The 18,322-nt window shown below is 41.2% G+C and overlaps 2 protein-coding genes across 10 annotated transcripts in view; one reads left to right on the top strand and one right to left on the bottom strand.

The window, feature by feature from the left end:
• Positions 1–13,943, top strand: part of RNF214 (ring finger protein 214) — a 39,078-nt gene extending 25,135 nt beyond the window's left edge. For both annotated transcript variants that reach the window (XM_044753715.2, XM_044753716.2), the window contains exons 7-15: positions 9,785–9,881; positions 10,075–10,163; positions 10,748–10,838; positions 11,026–11,124; positions 11,339–11,715; positions 11,848–11,980; positions 12,194–12,298; positions 12,584–12,679; positions 13,548–13,943. In XM_044753715.2, the coding sequence (XP_044609650.2) occupies positions 9,785–9,881; positions 10,075–10,163; positions 10,748–10,838; positions 11,026–11,124; positions 11,339–11,715; positions 11,848–11,980; positions 12,194–12,298; positions 12,584–12,679; positions 13,548–13,613 (1,153 nt within the window). In that variant the 3' untranslated portion in view covers positions 13,614–13,943. The remainder of the gene's footprint in view (positions 1–9,784; positions 9,882–10,074; positions 10,164–10,747; positions 10,839–11,025; positions 11,125–11,338; positions 11,716–11,847; positions 11,981–12,193; positions 12,299–12,583; positions 12,680–13,547) is intronic.
• Positions 1–18,322, bottom strand: part of BACE1 (beta-secretase 1) — a 44,953-nt gene that overhangs the window by 6,336 nt on the left and 20,295 nt on the right. For 5 of the 8 annotated variants that reach the window (XM_014855558.3, XM_044753718.2, XM_070490227.1 and 2 more), the window contains exon 9: positions 14,157–18,263. In XM_014855558.3, the coding sequence (XP_014711044.1) occupies positions 18,022–18,263 (242 nt within the window). In that variant the 3' untranslated portion in view covers positions 14,157–18,021. Of the gene's footprint in view, positions 1–5,790; positions 5,880–14,156; positions 18,264–18,322 lie in introns of those variants that run through there. The other 3 variants (XR_011495680.1, XR_011495679.1, XM_044753720.2) reach the window with 2 other exon arrangements.

Genomic DNA, 18,322 nt, shown 5'->3' with positions numbered 1-18,322 from the left:
TTTTGAGGAAGAGTAGCCCTGAGCTAACATCTGCTGCCAATCCTCCTCTTTTTGCTGAGGAAGACCGGCCCTGAGCTAACATCCGTGCCTATCTTCCTCCGCTTTATATGTGGGATGCCTACCACAGTATGGCGTGCCAAGTGGTGCCATCTCTGCAACCCGGATCCGAACCTGCGAACCCCAAGCCGCTGAAGCAGAACGTGTGCACTTAACTGCTGCGCCACCAGGCCAGCCCCTGTTCAAGGAGTTTTATGTGTTTGTTTGTTTTGGTGAAGAAGATTGGCCCTGAGCTAACATCTGTTGCCAATCTTCCTCTTTTTTTTTTCTCCCTAAAGCCCCAGTACATAGTGGTATATCCTACTCATAAGTCATTCTAGTTCGTCTACGTGAGATGCCACTACAACATGGTTTGATGAGTGATATGTAGGCACACGCCCAGGGTCCGAACAAGTGAACCTGGGGCCGCCGAAGCAGAGTGTGCAAACTTAACCACTCAGCCACAGGGTTGGCCCCTCAAGGAGTTTTTTATCAGTTCTTTCCAATTTTCTACATAGCCGATCATGTCATCTGCAAACAAAGACATTTTTATGTCTTCCTTTCCAATCTGCATACATTTTGTTTTATTTTCATGCTTTATTGCATTAGCAGGGACTTCCAATATGATGTTGAAAGAGAGGGGACATCCTTGCCTTGCACCTCATCTTGGGAAAACTTCAAATTCTTCACCGTTAAGTATGATATTAGCTGTTAGGGTTTTTGTGGATAGTCTTTATTAAGTTAAGAAAGTTCCAGGGCCGGTCCTGTGGCCGAGTGGTTAAGTTCATGTGCTCTGCTTCGGCAACCCAGGGTTTTACCAGTTCAGATCCTGGGCGTGGACATGGCACCACTCATTAGGCCATGCTGAGGTGGTGCCCCACATGCCATAACCAGAAGGAACCACAACTAAAATATACAACTATGTACTGGGGGGATGTGGGGAGCAAAAGCAGGAAAAAAAAAAAAAGATTGGCAACAGTTGTTAGCTCAGGTGCCAGTCTTAAAAAACAAAAAGTTCCGCTCTATTCCTAGTTTACTGAGAGTTTTAATCATGAATGGGTGTGGGGTTTTATCAGTACTTTTTCTGCATCTACTGATATGATCATGTGATTTTTATTTTTTAGTCTTTTGATGTGATACATTACATTAATTGACTTTTGAATGTCAAACTAGCCTGGCATACCTGGGATAAATACCACTTGGTCCTGGTGTATAATTCTTTTTATACTTTTTTGGATTCGATTTGCTAATATTTTGTTGAGAATTTTTACATTTCTGTTAATGAGAGATATTGGTCTTTAGTTTTCTTCTAATGTCTTTGTCTGGCTTTGGTATTGGGGTAATGTTGGCCTCATAGACTGAGTTAGGAAGTGTTACCTCTGCTTCTGTCTTCTAAAAGAGCTTGTAGAGAATTTGTATAATTTCTTCCTTAAATGTGTGGTAGAATTTAGTAGTGAATCCCTCTGGGCCTGGTATTTTCTGTTTTGGAAGGTTGTTAATTATCAATTCAATTTCTTTAGCAGATACAGGTGTTCATTCTTTTTTAATGCTGAGTAGTAGTCCATTGTGTGACTATCCCACAATTTATTTATCCAGTTGAAGATGTTTTTCTAATATAAACTGTCTCCTCTTGTTTCTTATGAGAAGTCAATGACAATTCATATTGTTGTTTCCCTGTATGTATTGTGTCATTTTTTTTTTCTATGGCTTCTTTCAAGATCTCCTATCTTTGTTTTTTAGCAGTTTGACTTTGCAATTTTCATTGTATGTTTTCTATTTGGGGTTTTCTGAGCTTTTTAACCTGTAAAGTTATGTCTTTCTCCAATTTTGTGAAATTTTGACATAATTTCTAGATATTTTTTTGTCCCATTCCTTCTGTTCCTTCTAGGACTCCACTTTCACATATGTTAGACCTTTTGATACTGTCCTATGGCTCAGGGAGGCTCTGTTCATTTCTTCCCAATATTTTTTACTCTGTTCAACATATTGGATAGTTTCTATTGATATATCTTCAAGTTTACTTTTTCTTTTCTTTTTTTTTTGGTTGGCACCTGAGCTAACATCTTTTGCCCATCTTCTTTTTCTTTCTTTCTCCCCAAAACCACCCAGTACATAGTTATATATATTTTTAGTTGCAGATCCTTCTAGTTGTTCTGTGTGGGACGCCACCTTAGCATGGCTTGATGAGCAGTTCTAGGTCCACGCCCAGGATCCAAACCAGCGAAATCCTGGGCTGTGGAAGCAGAGTGCACGAACTTAACCACTTGGCCACGGGGTCAGCCCCTACTTACTCTTTCTTATATCATTTCCATTCTGCTCTTAAGCCCATGCAGTGAGTTTTATATTTCCAGTATTGTATTTTTCAGTTCTGTCATTTCAGTTTAGTTCTTTTTTTATAGTTTCTGTTTCTGTGCTGAGAGTTCTTATTTGCTCACTCCTCGTGAGCATATTTTTCTTTATGTGCTTTTGCACAGTTAAAATAGATGCTTTAAAATCTTTGCCTGCTAATTCCAACATCTTGGTCAGCTTGGAGTCCTTGTTCATTGATTGCTTTTTTTTTCTTGGCTAGGAGTAGAAACAAAAGCGTTATCCAAATAAGAAACTAGACACAAAAGTTTTGCACTGTATGATTCTATTTACATGATGTTCTAGAAAAGGTGAAATGATAATGAGAGAAAGCAGATAAGTTGTTGCCAGTGGCTGAGGGTGGAGGGAAGAGATTGACTGCCATATAGTAAATGTTTGAGGCTTTGCCAACCATACAGCCTCTGTCACAACTACTCAGCTCTGTTGTAGCATGAAAGCAGCCATAGGCAATATGTAAACAAAATGAATGTGCTTGTGTTCCCAAAAACCTGTATTTACAAAAATAGATGACAGCTTGGATTTGACCTATAGACCATAGTTTACAGGTCCTGCTCTTGACCGTGGATCATACTTCCTGTTTCTTTGTATGGTGGGGCTAAATTCTGAATATTGTGAATAATGCATTGTGGAGACTCTGGATTCTGTTATATTCCTCCAAAAAGTCTTGATTTTTTGTTTTGTTTTGTTTTGAATTTGTTTTATCAGGCTGTTTCCTTGACTGGGCTTTAATGACATACTTTGGTTTAGTGGGCAGCAGCTGTGGCCTCTGCTCAGTGCATTTATCTGTAGCTGGGTTCCTTGGAGTCTCTTCTGTGCGTGCATGCATGGTTCAGAGGAACATCCAGAGATTTGAGCAGATTTATATGCAGAATTGGGGACTCTGCATCTGTGGCTCTTTCTTGTTTTGGGATTTCTCCCTCATTTTCTACTTGTTATGGTAGCTCCCAATTTTATCCTTTGGTTCTTGATCTGGTAAGGCTGCAAGGTTTCTATCTTAGTTTTAGTCATCAGCACAGAGCTGGCTGGGGTTTGCCCTTAGATAAATAGCCATAGAAAACAGGAAACAACAGTGATATTCACTTTTTCCAATTGTCAGATCTTCTCCAGTTTGTGCCTGGTTCTTATTTGCTCTTTAGTGCCTTCAGAGGTGCTTTTTTATATTTTGTGTAGAATTTATTTTTTTTGTTTTGTTTTTTTATTTTATTTTATTTTATTTTATTTTTGAGGAAGATCAGCCCTGAGCTAGTATCTGCCAATCCTCCTCTTTTTGCTGAGGAAGACTGGCCCTGAGCTAATATCCATGCCTATCTTCCTCTATCTTATATGTGGGATGCCTACCACAGCATGGCTTGATGAGCGGTACCATATCCGCACCCAGGATCCAAACCGGCGAACCCTGGGCTGCTGAAGTGGAACATGCAAACTTAACCGCTGTGCCACCGGGCCGGCCCCTGTGTAGAATTTATAGTGTTTTACCTGCAGGGTGGTTGGTCTGTTAGGAGCAACTCTCCCCTTACTAGAAATGGAACCTCTCCAGATTTAATTTTTAGGAGGATAACCCTGGTTGCATTAAGTTAGATGGGCTAAAGTGCAGATAAACTGATGTCAAGAAGACGGAATTTCAGCGAGATAAAATGAAGGCCTGATCTAAGAGGCAAAGAAACAGAAAGGAGGGGTATTCTGAGTTAGGGTTGATGACGTTTGTTGACTGTTAGAGGGAGGAGAGGAGGACTGACAATGAGATGTCTGGGATGGTGAATACAGGAAGTGGAGCAGATAGACAGTGGCTCTAGGGGTGGAAGTTGTCAATTCTAAACTCAGCTTTGTGGAGGTATACTTTATGTGTGATAAAATTCACCTGTTTCAAATGATGAGTGTTGACAATGTATGCAGTCGTATAACCACCACCACAGTCGGGTAGAGAAGATTTCCATCACCCTAAGAAGCTCCTTCATGACTCTGAAGTCAGTTGCCTCCTCCACCCTGAGCCACTGGGAACCACTGTCTGCTTTCTCTCAGTATAGTTTTGCCTTTTCTAGGGCTTTGTCTAAATAGAATCATACAATATGTAGCCTTTTGTGTCTGTTTCTTATTTCGGATAAAGCTTTTGTGATTCATCCATGTTGTTGCATGTAACAATGGTTTATTGCTCTTCATCGATGGGTAGTAGTTCCATTATAAGACTATACCAGATTTGTTTAGGTATTCAGTAGTTGAGGGACATTTGGTTGTTTCCATTTTTTGTCTGTTATAAATAAAGCTGCTCTGAATATTCAGGTATAAGTCTTTATGTGGACATGTTTTCTTTTCTCTTGGGTAAAGCTTAGGAGTGGGATTGCTGGGCCATATGTTTGCTTAACTTCATAAGAAACTGGCAAACTGTTTTCCAAAGTTGCTGTACCATTCTGCGTTCCCACCAGCAATGTATAAACATTCCGGTTGCTCTATATTCTCGCCAATACTTGGTCTTATCAGTCTTTTTGGGTTTAGCCATTCTAATAAGTGTTTAGTGTTATCTCATTGTGGTTTTAACTTGCTTTTCTCAAAGGACTATTGATGGTGAACATCTTTTCATGTCCTTATTTGCCATTGTCATTCTTTTTTGCTGAAGTATCTATTTGAATATTTTACCCATTTTAAAAAAGCACTTTGTTTTCTTACTGAGTATTCTTAATACAAGTCCTTTTATCAAATATGCATTTTGCACGTATTTTCTCCCAGTGTGTAACTTGCCTTTGCATTTTGTAACAGTGTCTTTTAAATTTTGATAAAGTCCAGTTTATCAGTTTTTTCCTTTTGTGGTTCATGCATTTTGTGTCCTAAGAAATCTTTGCCTAACCCAGAGCAAAAATCAGTTTCGTTTGAAGAATGACATTGTTTACATTTTTGCAAGTCTCTTTAATGAAAGAAAATTAATTGTCCTATCTACTGCATTTAGTCTATTGCAGTATATTGTTTTGGTGAAAATACATGAAGAAAATCTGGTGATACCCAGATATGTTGTTTGGAAAAAAGAGGAGTATTTTAATAGCCTTCTTGTTGATTGTGGTTACTCTTCTTTGATGGTACTCCAAAACCTGACAGCTGGTAGTTTCTTAGAGGTTAATTGCATTGTAGAATCTGAAACCACATCAGTGAACTTTTTGTACCGTTACATTAAAATCCATTGGCTTGGGCTGGCCCCGTGGCCAAGTGGTTGAGTTCACACACTCCGCTGATCTGGCCCAGGGTTTCGCTGGTTAGGATCCTGGGCATGGACGTGGCACTGCTCATCGGGCCACACTGAGGCAGCATCCCACATGCCACAACCAGAGGGACCTACAACTAAAATATACAACTATGTACTGGGCGGATTTGGGGAGAAAAAGAAAAAAAAAATCCATTGGCTTACCTTGCACTTTGAATGGATGTTTTAACTTTGTTGGTTATGGGAGGAAATACTTTTCCCTCTACTCTGTTACTTCAATAGCTGTGGCCTGCAAATTAAAATGAGAAAAGACCGATTTCAGGAGGAAAAGAAAAAGTTTATGCATGCAAAGTGCATACATTTGGGAGAACTCAGTGATGGGTATCTCAAAGGAATGGTTAGAATTTGGGGCTTATCTACCATCTTAGTAGGTGAAGGGGCAGGGAGAGAAAGACACTTATGGGAAAACAAATGACTTCTGAGAAGTTGGGGATAAAGGGCACTGATAGCACTTTCTGGAAAGATAAATGGATTTTCAGGAGAACAAACAGGAGGTAAAAAGTTTGTGATATTTGCCTATACAGGTATGAGTGGTTTTTCTGTCTCCTTTAGGGTCATAAAACTCACTGGATCAGGGATTTAGGGTAGGTTTTATTCGCATTCTCTCTTCTGGGAGGAGCTCTGCCCTGAAGAGAAGTTTATGACAGCCTCATTTCCCAGAAGTTGCTGCTCTTAGTTAAGGGAAGCTTGGAGAGGCTGTTTTTCTGCATCTGATGAATCTCCGGTGTCTTCAGCTTAAAATAATCTTTACACGAACTCTGCAGTGCCAAGTGGGTCGCACAGGTGACTTGGTAGCATGATGGATTGATAATTTGGAAAATATTGGTTCAGAGTTAGCAGCTCTTCCAAGTGTGGATACATTTTATTATACAATATTTAAAGAATCACATTTGTTTATAGCACCATTGATCTCATCAGAATAGTGTTTAAGTAATGGGAAGCCTTCAAGCTCCCAATGGCTGGTATAGATTTTGTAAAATTCTAATTTTTGCTTGAAAGCTCAAATTTTATTATTGGCAATAACTATTGTCAATTGTTTTCTTTGAAATAACAAGAGTAGTTTTAGTTCATTTCCAAGAACATGTTTGCTAAATACTCAAGTTCAAAAACCATAGTTTCTCAGTTGTTCTTTTAAATAAAAATAGTGTTACATGAAAAAAGAGGCTAGCTCAACTCACAGCTCAGACAGTCTCACAAGTGCTTTTCCTCAAGTCAACCATTGTACTTTGGCATATAGCATTTCATCTAACAGAATATTAGAAAGGTGTGTATTTAATGGTCAAGATTTAATAAGATTATTATTTTTTATGGCTTCATCGAGGGCATTCTTAAATAAAACTGTCCCTCCTCCACAGCTGCAAGGGAGTGGCAGTAAAGAATACAGTGCCTAGTGGTATAATCTGGTGCCACTGCCTTGATTTATGTATGGTGCCAATATTTTTATCCAGTATAGTTTTTATACTAAAAGTGCAGTATAAGTGTCAACAGTTATTCTAGGATAAACCATGAGATTCAAAAAGGTTATTTAACTTGGATTATGTGAACATCACTGTGTTTGTTGCCAAGAATTCACACACAACGTCATCTTCGATGATTAGCGGCTGCCAGTACTAGACAAACATAACCAAAATAGCAAGTCTAGACATGCCTGTACATTCATCTATTTGTAAACTAAAATTACAATTCTGCAGATGAGATCTTAATTAAGTCTTCAGATTTGCAGCAAAATCTTTACTTTGATGAATTTCTGTATGATTAAAAAGTGGCACTGCTGTGATTTATTTTACTGACTTTTCATCCAGCAGGCATGTAGGACTGTCAGCTGTACAAGGTTGTTTCCCCAGTTAATGAAATATAGTAGCTTACCCTAAGATTCTTCAGTGCCTTTTTCATTTCCACTTTGAAAGGCTTTAACAATTTTTGAGAATTTTAAAGAATTCATCATGTCTGTATTTAAAATATTCATTTCCTTTTTCTTTAAATTCTGAATGATTGGTCTCAAAATGTCACCATAACCTAACTGGTGCAATATAATTAGAAAATGTTCTGTTGCTTAAGATAAAGTAAAATAAATTATTAACAACTATGAAGTCAAGAGAAAGATGGCTCTTGTCACACTTTGGTTTCTTATTTACAATTTTGCAGTTTCTTTGGAGTAGATTCTTTCTTTCCTTGAGTCAGATAACTCTAGGCCAGTTGCATCTTCTTTAGTATTTTTAGATTATATATTACAGCTGTGGGTTGAGAAAAACAAATCTTCAATCTCCCTTTTTTGAGCCAATGATTCATTCTTAAATGTAAGAGAAAAATTACAAATACATTTTCTTTTATTTTAGAGAAAGATATTAAATTCTAAAATAATACATTTTATATATAACTTAAAAATTGAGAAAAGTTTTAAAAAAATTTAGAAAGTATTATTGCAAAACAAAATAACAAAAGTACTTGTTTCTACTTAGATGCGTGAAGAACTTTGAGATTTTTATAGTAATGATTTTTTGGACAATAGTAAGATTATAGTAAGTATAATTAAAGATAGCTAGTAAAAACACAAAAGAAGTACTCAGAAGAAAAAAATTGAGAGCTTAAATTATACCCTAAACCTACTATCTTTGAAAATGCTAGAAAACATAAGAATACAGGAGCATATATTCTTTTAGCCATCAAAGTGATAATATCATCACACGTGGTGTAGCCTCAGGAAAACGCTATTGTAGACTCGTGAAAGAACGAGAATGAAAAAGACAGTTTTAGAGTTATTATGAAGTTAGTTTTTGTTTCATAGACCAGGCCCTCAAAGGATTTTAGGGGCCCGTAGACTATGTTTTACACGCTGCTATTCTAGATTATTTCTTCCATCCCTAGGGCTTCTGCGACTCTTTATGCTAGTGACACTCTTGTCTGTATCCCCAGTGCAGACCACACTACCCAGTGTTTGACTTGTATATGCTGCCTGCTGCACTCCCTGGACCACTGCCTTAGTTTGGTACTCTCTCTCTTTTTGGCTTTTGCACTTGCTTTTTGACCTGCCCAGAATTTCCTTGTTCGCTTTGTTCACCTGGAAAACTACTGGATCATGAGCTTCTTGGGTACAGGAACTAGGCATCTTCATATCCCCGGCTTTTAGCAGAATGCCTCATACATTGTAGGCTGCTTAGTAGATGGTGCATTAAATTGAATCAAGGAAGAATTCTAGCCTCATAAACAGTAAGTTTGCAGTTCATCCCAGGGTAAATGTTTTCTGTTAATGTCTGATCTCATTCATTCTGTATGGGTTTCTGTTAGCTTCAGTTCAGAGAAAAGGATTTCATAATCTACCCTAAATGCAGGACAGCCAACCCCTATATATTAACTCATCCAACAGTTTTTGTTTTGTTTCCCTTTGCCTTGCCTAGAATATAATATGTTCTGAAAGAAATATATTTGGGCTAAGGACTCAACTTCTTAGTTTTTAGCTCTGTTTCTGTTGAGATTATTTTGCAAAACATTTAGTGTCTGGAAACCGGGACAGCTGGTCACCCTAATACTGAGTTATGTATATTACACCCTACGAATAGGGCGGGGGGAGTGGCATAACAAGGGAGGAAACCAATGGAAAGGAGAAGTCCTGAGGTATGATGAGCATGTTTTTTCCTTTCAAATAATATTTGCTATAGCTAAGGAAATGTGAAAAGTCAGTAAGCCAGTATCTATGTACTCAGTAGTGAATTAGTGATTGCTGCATTGGAGGTAAGTTTTAAATGGACCCCCGTGTTTAGTCCTGCATTCTTCACCACCCATACTAAAAGACAAGTTGGGAAATAGGAGGAATGCCATAATGATTTTGAGTCCTCCTTGAACATAGAAGAACATTCTGCCTTCTGTGGGTTTTGGTTCTCAGTACACTCTTTCCTATTCCGGGTAGCCTTATTTTAGCAAGTGGAGATAAGAGCGTACTTACTTTCAAATATAGGGTCTTTATGCAATTACAGACCACTTTAAATGTTGACAAATTTATGTCTATCGGTAATACTTAGAGTAAGACTTCCTGTAACACATGTGGGGGACCAATTTTGGGGTTTACTTTCGCCCTGGTGTCTCTTAACAAGCTTGTCTTTCTCCCCTTAGTCTTGTTCTTTGTTTCTTATCTTACAGAGAGGTGTGGGAAATGGAACTGGATAGGCTCAAGAATCAGGATGGTGAAATAAATCGGAACATTATGGAAGAGACAGAACGGGCCTGGAAGGCAGAGGTGAGGAGAGCTGGTGTGTGGAAAGTGTTGATTTTGGGCTTCTAGATGGTATATACTTAGAGATATAGTATTATACCTCTAAGCCATATAAGTATTATACCATTTAGCCACTAAACAATTGTTTTTACTATCTAGGGGCAGCTTTCATGTATGTAAAATTAATAAAGTGTTTGTGTGTATGTGGTTTCCTTAGATCTTATCACTAGAGAGTCGGAAAGAGTTGCTGGTATTGAAACTAGAAGAAGCAGAAAAAGAGGCAGAACTGCACCTTACTTACCTCAAGTGAGTACCTTTCCATTCAAGAGTTTTAATGGTCCTGCAGTTTAGTGTGGGCTTCTTTAGGTTTTTGAAACCCTAGGCTAGCTAGTCTGGCACTTATTCTGTCTTCACAGACTTTTGAAGGCATCTCTCTGCAATAGGAATTATTCAGTGATTTCTTTTCCTGTATTCTCAACTTCTTCACTCTCTAACTCTTCCCTTCTACAGTTTTATAGTTTTGTACTTTTTATTGTACTATTTCCATTTGGATGAACAGTATCTCTTATGCTGTCAGAGCATATAAATGTCTTTGGAGATTTGTTTCTTATATAGTAATTTCTCCTCTTTCTGCCATGGAATCTGGAGGACCCCTGTGGCATTTTCAGGCAGGCAAGAACCCTCTCTCTGTGGTTGGTTCTCTTTCTCCAATACTTGGCTTAAAAGATGCTGGAGTTAAAGTGAGGCAGACAACTTAGAACCTTGGCCTTCTCCTGCACCTGCTCCAGCCTCATCTCTCCAGACCCATTAGCCAGCTACTGTTCTGCTGTCTCAGAGAGTTAGGAGTTGGGCTTTCTTTAATTCTGTAATTACTGTTGGTTTCTTGAAAGGTCAACTCCCCCAACACTAGAGACAGTTCGTTCCAAACAGGAGTGGGAGACAAGACTGAATGGAGTTCGGATAATGAAAAAGAATGTTCGGGTAAGTGTAGTAATGGGTGATCATTGAGTCAGTTAATCTGGCATTAAACACTTCTGATGATAGGGAGGGATCTTTGGCATTGAGATTTAGGTCCTATCCTGCCCCTCCCCTTGTTTTCCTGATACTGGGTGGGGCTCCCTTTGAGCTCATCAGTAAAGGATAATCCTTTCCTTTCTCTCTTTTCTAGGACCAATTTAATAGTCATATCCAGCTAGTGAGGAATGGAGCCAAGCTGAGCAGCCTCCCTCAAATCCCTACCCCCACTTTGCCTCCACCCCCATCAGAGGTAAGAGTGCTGGCTTTGGGGAGTCCACCTCTCTGTGTTGGTGGCAGAGTCGGTCTTTCACTTGTTCTTTTTATGAAGATACTGGTTTTATTATTTTTGATGATTATTATTGGTATTATTTGGTGCAAGATTTGCTCATTGATTTCTGCTCCAGTTTCCTAAACTTTCATTTTCTTCCCTTCTCTCTTGTCCTCCACCTCTTCCCCTCTTGTAGACAGACTTCATGCTTCAGGTGTTTCAACCCAATCCCTCTCTGGCTCCTCGGATGCCCTTCTCCATTGGGCAGGTCACAATGCCCATGGTTATGCCTAGTGCAGATCCCCGTTCCTTGTCTTTCCCAATCCTGAACCCTGCCCTTTCTCAGCCCAACCAGCCTTCCCCACCCCTTCCTGGCTCCCATGGGAGAAATAGCCCTGGCTTGGGTTCCCTTGTTGGCCCCCATGGTCCACACATGCCCCCTGGCGCCTCCATCCCGCCTCCCCCAGGCTTGGGCGGTGTTAAGGCTTCTACTGAAACTCCCCGGCCCCAACCAGTAGACAAACTGGAGAAGATCCTGGAGAAGCTGCTGACTCGGTTCCCACAATGCAATAAGTAAGTATCTTTAAAGATTAATTAAAAAAAATATTGGCTAGAAAAATGTCTAGGGGTTAAAATAGGGGAGGTTTCATGGATATTCCCCATGAGTATAGCACAGAATCTCTCCCCTCACCATTTTTCTTTTAGGGCCCAGATGACCAACATTCTTCAGCAAATCAAAACAGCACGTACCACCATGGCAGGCCTGACCATGGAGGAACTGATCCAGTTGGTAGCTGCACGACTGGCAGAACATGAGCGGGTGGCAGCAAGTACTCAGGTGAGACAAGCTACTTGGGGGAGAACTCAGCCTGCCAAGATGTTGGAGAAGAGGCAGATTTCAGAAAAATCTAGGGTGGGAAGCAGTGCTATGGCCAGGGGTATCTAGTCTGCTTTCTTCCTTTGCTGGATTGGGAAATAAGTGATTTCTTTGTGTTATATGTTCTGTTACTCAGACTCTCTTTCCTTACTCTGACAATGGTTCTGCCCACAGCCACTCGGTCGGATCCGGGCCTTGTTCCCTGCTCCGTTGGCCCAAATCAGTACCCCAATGTTCTTGCCTTCTGCCCAAGTTTCATATCCTGGAAGGTCTTCACATGTAAGACTCTTTTTCTTCAAAAACTGGGGTGTGGAGAAGCTGGGGAGTGAGGAGGGAGCGGGTTTACAGGTGGAGTGCAGGCAGAGACCATTAGCTCATCAGCTAGGTTGTAGACAGCCCCCACCTGGAAAATGCAAGTGCTTTTGGCAAGAATCTGTATTTGAACAATTCTTTTGGTACAAAATCTTTTTGCTACTAGGAAATGGTAGATGGAATCGTGGGCATGAAAGTCAAGGAGACCCAGAGGTTGCTTGCTCTTTTGACTGTCCCTCCTCTGTTCTGCAGGCTCCAGCCACCTGTAAACTGTGTCTAATGTGCCAGAAACTTGTCCAGCCCAGTGAGCTGCATCCAATGGCGTGTACCCATGTGTTGCATAAGGAGGTGGGTGCTGCATACCTTCCTCAGCTGCCACTATTGCTTTTGATAGCTGAGATAATTTAAATTTTTTTGAACATTTTACTGTGTTGATGCTCATCATTAATATCTAAACATAAAGTTTTCAGTAAATTGTGGTTTAAAACCTCAGCAGAATTCAGAATACTGGCAGCCAGGCATTCCCAGCTTCCTTTGCCCCGTTCCCTTTAGGGGACTGGATAAGCAGTTCATACTAGAGCACTGATAGGCCACTTTCTTGGAAAACTGACAATAAGATATACATATCTAACTGCTGTTTCAAATGTAGTATTTTCAAGAGACTTTGCTTAGATGAGAGGAGTGGAACAGGGAACCTGAATGTGAGATTAGTAACTCCATTAACAGAATAGCTTGAAGGCCTGCCTGTTAGAGGTTATCTTCACAAGCTGACAAGATATTCCTCTCTTACTAGGTTACCAAGCAGAGTTAAGTCTCTGAGCAACAGGGATGATTCCTTTTTACTATTTTGTCTTTCCAAGAGGTAGGAACTGAATTTACATCTAAATTCTTGGTAAGGGGAAATCCTGAATGAGGTTCAAGGGTGATAGGTCTTAGGAGATGGACGCTCATTGCAGCCTAAATGGATCCTAAGAAGGAGCAAGCTGCACACTGTTATTAGCTGATTGTTAATGTTCCCTGGAAAAAGGACAGGTTCACCTGCTCTGAAGATTCTTTTGAGGCTAAGAGCCAATGAAATAGCCCTTCTAGTCCCCCATGGTAAGCTTTTCTGACTTTGGATGCATTCCGTAGACCTGTTGAATCTTAACGGCACTCTCTCCTCTCCTTTGCTCCATCTTTCCAGATAAACCTGAGCTATGTCTTTCTTTCTTTCCAGTGTATCAAATTCTGGGCCCAGACCAACACAAATGACACTTGTCCCTTTTGTCCAACTCTTAAATGACGGACCTGACTGGGGAGGAAGAAGAGGAAAAACTGATGTGAACAGGAAGCGCGGGTTCAAGATTTCTAAAACTCTATATTTATACAGTGACATATACTCATGCCATGTACATTTTTATTATATAGGTAATGTGTGTATAGAAAGTCTGTATTCAAATGTTCGTAAATGAAAGTATGTATATTATGCAGAAATGGTCTGTCCCCATCACCTTGCAGTTCCTTTGGGGGATGCAGATTGTAGGTAAGATGATGTTTAGTTTGGCCTTGAAATTATGATATTCCTGCCTAGGGCTGTTTTCAAATACAATATAAAAACCATCTAGGAAGCTGCTGTTGCTGTAAGGCCATCCTGCTTTGATTTGGCTCAGTCTCTAGTCCATTTTCTTAAGGCTCACGTCTGCAAATCTGAACCCTGGTGCTCACTCGCTGTCCAACCAGATGCCTTGCTTACCAAAAGCCTCTGAAGCCGCAGTGTTGTTCTAGCTGCTCTGCTCCGAAAGGATAAAATGAGACTGACTGAGAAGAAAAATTGTAACCCTAATAGTTTGACATTTCATTGAATATTTTACTGTGTTAACGCTCATTATTTGTACACAGACATTAGGTTTACAGAATATTCTGTTTTACATCAGCAAAATTCACAGTCCAAGAATAACAACATAACCAAGGTCCCATTTCCCCCACAACCCCTACAAATTTCTGTCCACCCTACTTCCTGGCTAGTCATTCCTTTAGAAATGAGCACAACCCACAGGTCTTTCCTGGGCCAAACCATCCCTTGCCCCAACTCACTTGGCTTCTGATCAAGCTCTGACAAACCAACCTTGTGAAGTCCTCACCTCTTCCCTTTCATTTCTGCTCTAAAAGTCTAGCTAAGCCCCCTTCCCCTTGAAGGTTAAGGCAGTTGGTTCACAACCAAGTTGTTTGGTGACCTTGGGTAAGCTCCAGGCAGGCACTGGGGTGAAGAGATGTCTGTGCAAAATTTCTTTCAGAATGATCTTGGGATACTAGGTTTTAATTTTTGAAGCAAGAAAGCTGTGGGGGACATGTTTCCTGTCCTGGGAAAAATGGAGACCAAAGTGATATGAAGGGAGATTGGGTTTCAAGTTTATAAGTCATTTGTTCTATGGATAGCTATCTGGAACTAGATCATTTTTCCACTTCTGCTTATTGAGCACTTCTGGTTTTTAGGTTCATTCCTGGGAAAGCTGTGACTTTATTAGAACTTTGAATCTTTTCCTGTCCTTTTATCTTTACTGCTATAGGAATGGGCTTCAGCTCTCTTCTCTTGAAATTAAACAAGTAAGAACTGAGTGTTAATCAAAAAAAAAAAAATTAGCTCCAGGGAAAGGACATTATATTACCAACAGCTGCATTTTTCCCATTCTGGGACCTGGAAATGCTTACTGGCACTAGCAGTACATATCAGGGTAGCAAAGACTTTTCCTTTCAGATCCAACTAAACTTTCTCCTCTCTGTTTTTGTTACTCTTTCCTTCTTTGTCTTTCCTTCTTGCTGTCAGCTCGTGGACATATTCTTTCTGTTCTCTTGCTTTATTTGCCTGGGTTTATTGACTGGCATCAGTGTAAGGAGCTGGACTTCCGGGGACCTCCTTGGTATCTTGTAGGGCGATTGAAATGGCCTGAGTACTCCCCCTGTAGAGGTCAGATGACTTTCTTTGGTTAATGAAATATTAACATCTCCAGCTTGATAGGTGTCATGAAGAGGGAATGTGGCAAAATGGAAGACCAGTTCCTTTGTTCTCTTCATTTAGGGGGACTCATTTTTAATCTTGTAATCTTAAGATTTTATTTCCCCTCAACTTCGCAGCAGCCTTTGGGCCACCTGCGATATTTTTCATTACCCCCTGAAAATTTAGAAATTAGAAATGGGTATAAAGAATCTTCTGTTTATTTTCCACAAATCTTGAAGTTACAGGAGCAGAGAGAATAAAAGGAGAGAGTAGGGGGCTTAACTGCTTCCTAGTAAAAGCCCCCCGAAAGCCAGCTGTTGCTGGAGGACCGGTGTTCTGTAGAGTTGTGCGTGGGAGTGGGGGCCTCCCTGTCGCTCCTCTCTTTCTTGTTCAGGGCAGTCTGAAAGCAGCCACCCTTGTTGTCCTCTCCCTCTGTCTACTGGCTGCTGTGGTAAAAGCTGTGCCGACCAATGGGAAAGACCCTAATGCAGCGAGTCGGGGTGGGGCAGTCATTTTTCTGGAGTAGAAGTTAAAAATAGAGGTATATAATACATATTTTTACAAGTGAGAAGCTGTTGTCAAGATTTTCTTTTTTACACTTAGAGTTCATAGTTTCAGGGTAGAAAGGAAGTAACTGTAAAAAGAAAATTAAGTACAAGTTTTCTCTTAAAAAAAAATAGGACAATGAGACTTACTAATGAAGGGGTTGAGTTTTATGCCCTGGAAAGATCTGGGAAAAAGCCAGTTTTCCCCAACATGGGTAGAAATTATAAAGCAGAATGTGGCATTTTCGTTTCACGGTAGCAATTCTAGAAGTTTATTTACATAGTAAGTTCCGAGCTGGAAGTGGACAGTCTCCAGTCTTCCTGTCAGTCTTTGCGTTTATGGGGTGTTCCCAGTCAGCCAAAGCAGCACCAAGTGCAGTGGGAATGAAGAGAACCCAGATAAAAAACTGTGACTCAATATTCTTGTTTTATTGGTTTATGGCTTGTGGGCAGCTGGCTGAGGCCAGGATCTCCAGAGGCCCTCTTTGTATTTCCCTCTCCCTCATCAGGAAATTCCACACTCGGCAAGTCCCATACCTGGAAGCAGTGTGTTGACCAGACAGGAATAGGATGCAGTGGGTATGCCAGAATAATTCAGCTCTCCCCACTAACATTGGTATCATAGGCGTCTGTGTTGGAACTGATAGGGAGGAAATGAACTTGGTCCCCACTACGTAGCCCAAGAACCAGCCTGGGAACCCAGGTACTATTAGGAGTGGGGATTAGAGAGATGATAGGGGGAAAGAATGGCCTCCATCGAGGGACTCTTGTGGTGAAGGAAATAAGGAAGCCCTGTGGCTGCCATCCTTTCTCTAGGCAGCCTTGATACTGAAGGCAATGATGCTAGAGCCAGAAATCCCTGTGCTCCTGACACTCTTGGTATAATACTAGTGCCCCTGCGGGATGCCTTAGCCAAATAAACGGAGGGACATTAGAGGGTGAGAGAATAATGAAACCGCTGTATTATGTAAAGATCTTACTACTACTTAACAGCTGAACAGGAAGAAATCCAGGCAGAGGGATGGGGCATCAACCCGATACCTGTTGGATGAATCTTCAGAATTCTGCTTTCAAGGATTAGGTAGGAGAGGTCTCCTATCTATTCTAGCACCTCAGCTGCAAAGCTCCAGAGGAGTAGAAGTTTAGGGGAGGGAGTGAACATGTACCCAGGAAGACAAAGCCCAGCCCTGCTGTATTTGCTATATTCCAATTGCTTTCCCACAGGGCACCTGGGGCTTAGGGGAGTTGGGCTATTTCAGTGCCACCTATCATATGTGGAGTAACGGGTTCAGGTGGGGCAAGTGGAATTAATAAGGTAGAAATTCATTTGTTAGTTGGAACTTCTCAGTGGGCACTTTTCATTTAAGAGAGCTAAAAAGAGCTTTTTGGCTAAGTAAGCCCTTCCCGTCTCACTTTTGGTCAGGCTGCAACCACAGAGAAGAAAACATTGGGAAGTAACACCCATCTTACGAGATGGGATTCTGTCTTGGAGATGAAGTCTAAAACTGGGACTGGCGAGTGGGCATGTTTCTGCCTTTCTTAGCTTTGATCCCAACTGTTCCCTGTCTTTGCGCTGCCTCTCCTTCTCCTCTTCCAACCACCCCCATTTGCACAAGTATTCACTCTAACTTTTTGTTTGGTTCAAGAGGCAATCTGCACCAATGTTTGGCTTGTTTATGCAGGCCCTGTCTCTCAAGCAAATAGCACACTGCATCCGCTCCTACTGACTGTGGCCAGCAGGAAAACAAGATTGGCTCTTTCTCTGCCAGGCTTCTGCAGAGACACACATGGGGGTAACCTGGGTGTGATGCCACTACATCTGGAACTAAGAAAAGAAGAATACTTTGGGTTGGAGATTCAAAAGGGATGGCAGGCAAAGGTTCAGGGCTGAAGTTTCAAGCAGCAGAATTTTCCCAACTCAAGTTTGAGGTGACCAAGAGTACTCCTGCGACCAGAGCGCTTCTTTCTTCCCTCTCCTGTTTCCTACAGGTGCAATCCCTGTAACCCACCTTGCCAGCTTTTCCTTTCTTCCTGTCAGGCGAGGCATTTGGTGGGGGAGTGAGGGTCCTGAGGTGCTCTGGCCACAGGTGCCTTCTGTGTCTCCTACTCATGACCAAAGTGAACCACCCACATTTGGTCCAGGGGAATCTGTCTCCTGCCCATGGACCTCCTCACTTCAGCAGGGAGATGTCATCAGCAAAGTCATCGTGCTGATGGCGCAGGCAGCGGAGGCAGCGCCACTGACACACCATGAGGCAGAGTGGCAGCATGAAGAGGGCGCAGATGGCAGCCATGACATAGGCTATGGTCATGAGGGTTGATTCATCTGTCTGTGGAATGTTGTAGCCACAGTCTTCCATGTCTGGGGTGACAAAAGGGCCTTCCACCGCTGCCGTCCTAAACTCATCGTGCACTGGAGAAAGGGCAGATGGGAGTGGGCAGTTCTCGTTATCACACAGCAGTTTTGATTAT

The sequence above is a fragment of the Equus asinus genome, chromosome 20 (genome assembly GCF_041296235.1).
Source record: "Equus asinus isolate D_3611 breed Donkey chromosome 20, EquAss-T2T_v2, whole genome shotgun sequence".
NCBI classification, from domain to species: Eukaryota; Metazoa; Chordata; class Mammalia; order Perissodactyla; family Equidae; genus Equus; species Equus asinus.
Note: the sequence above shows the minus strand (reverse complement) of the source record. Positions and strands in the feature narration are given on the sequence as shown.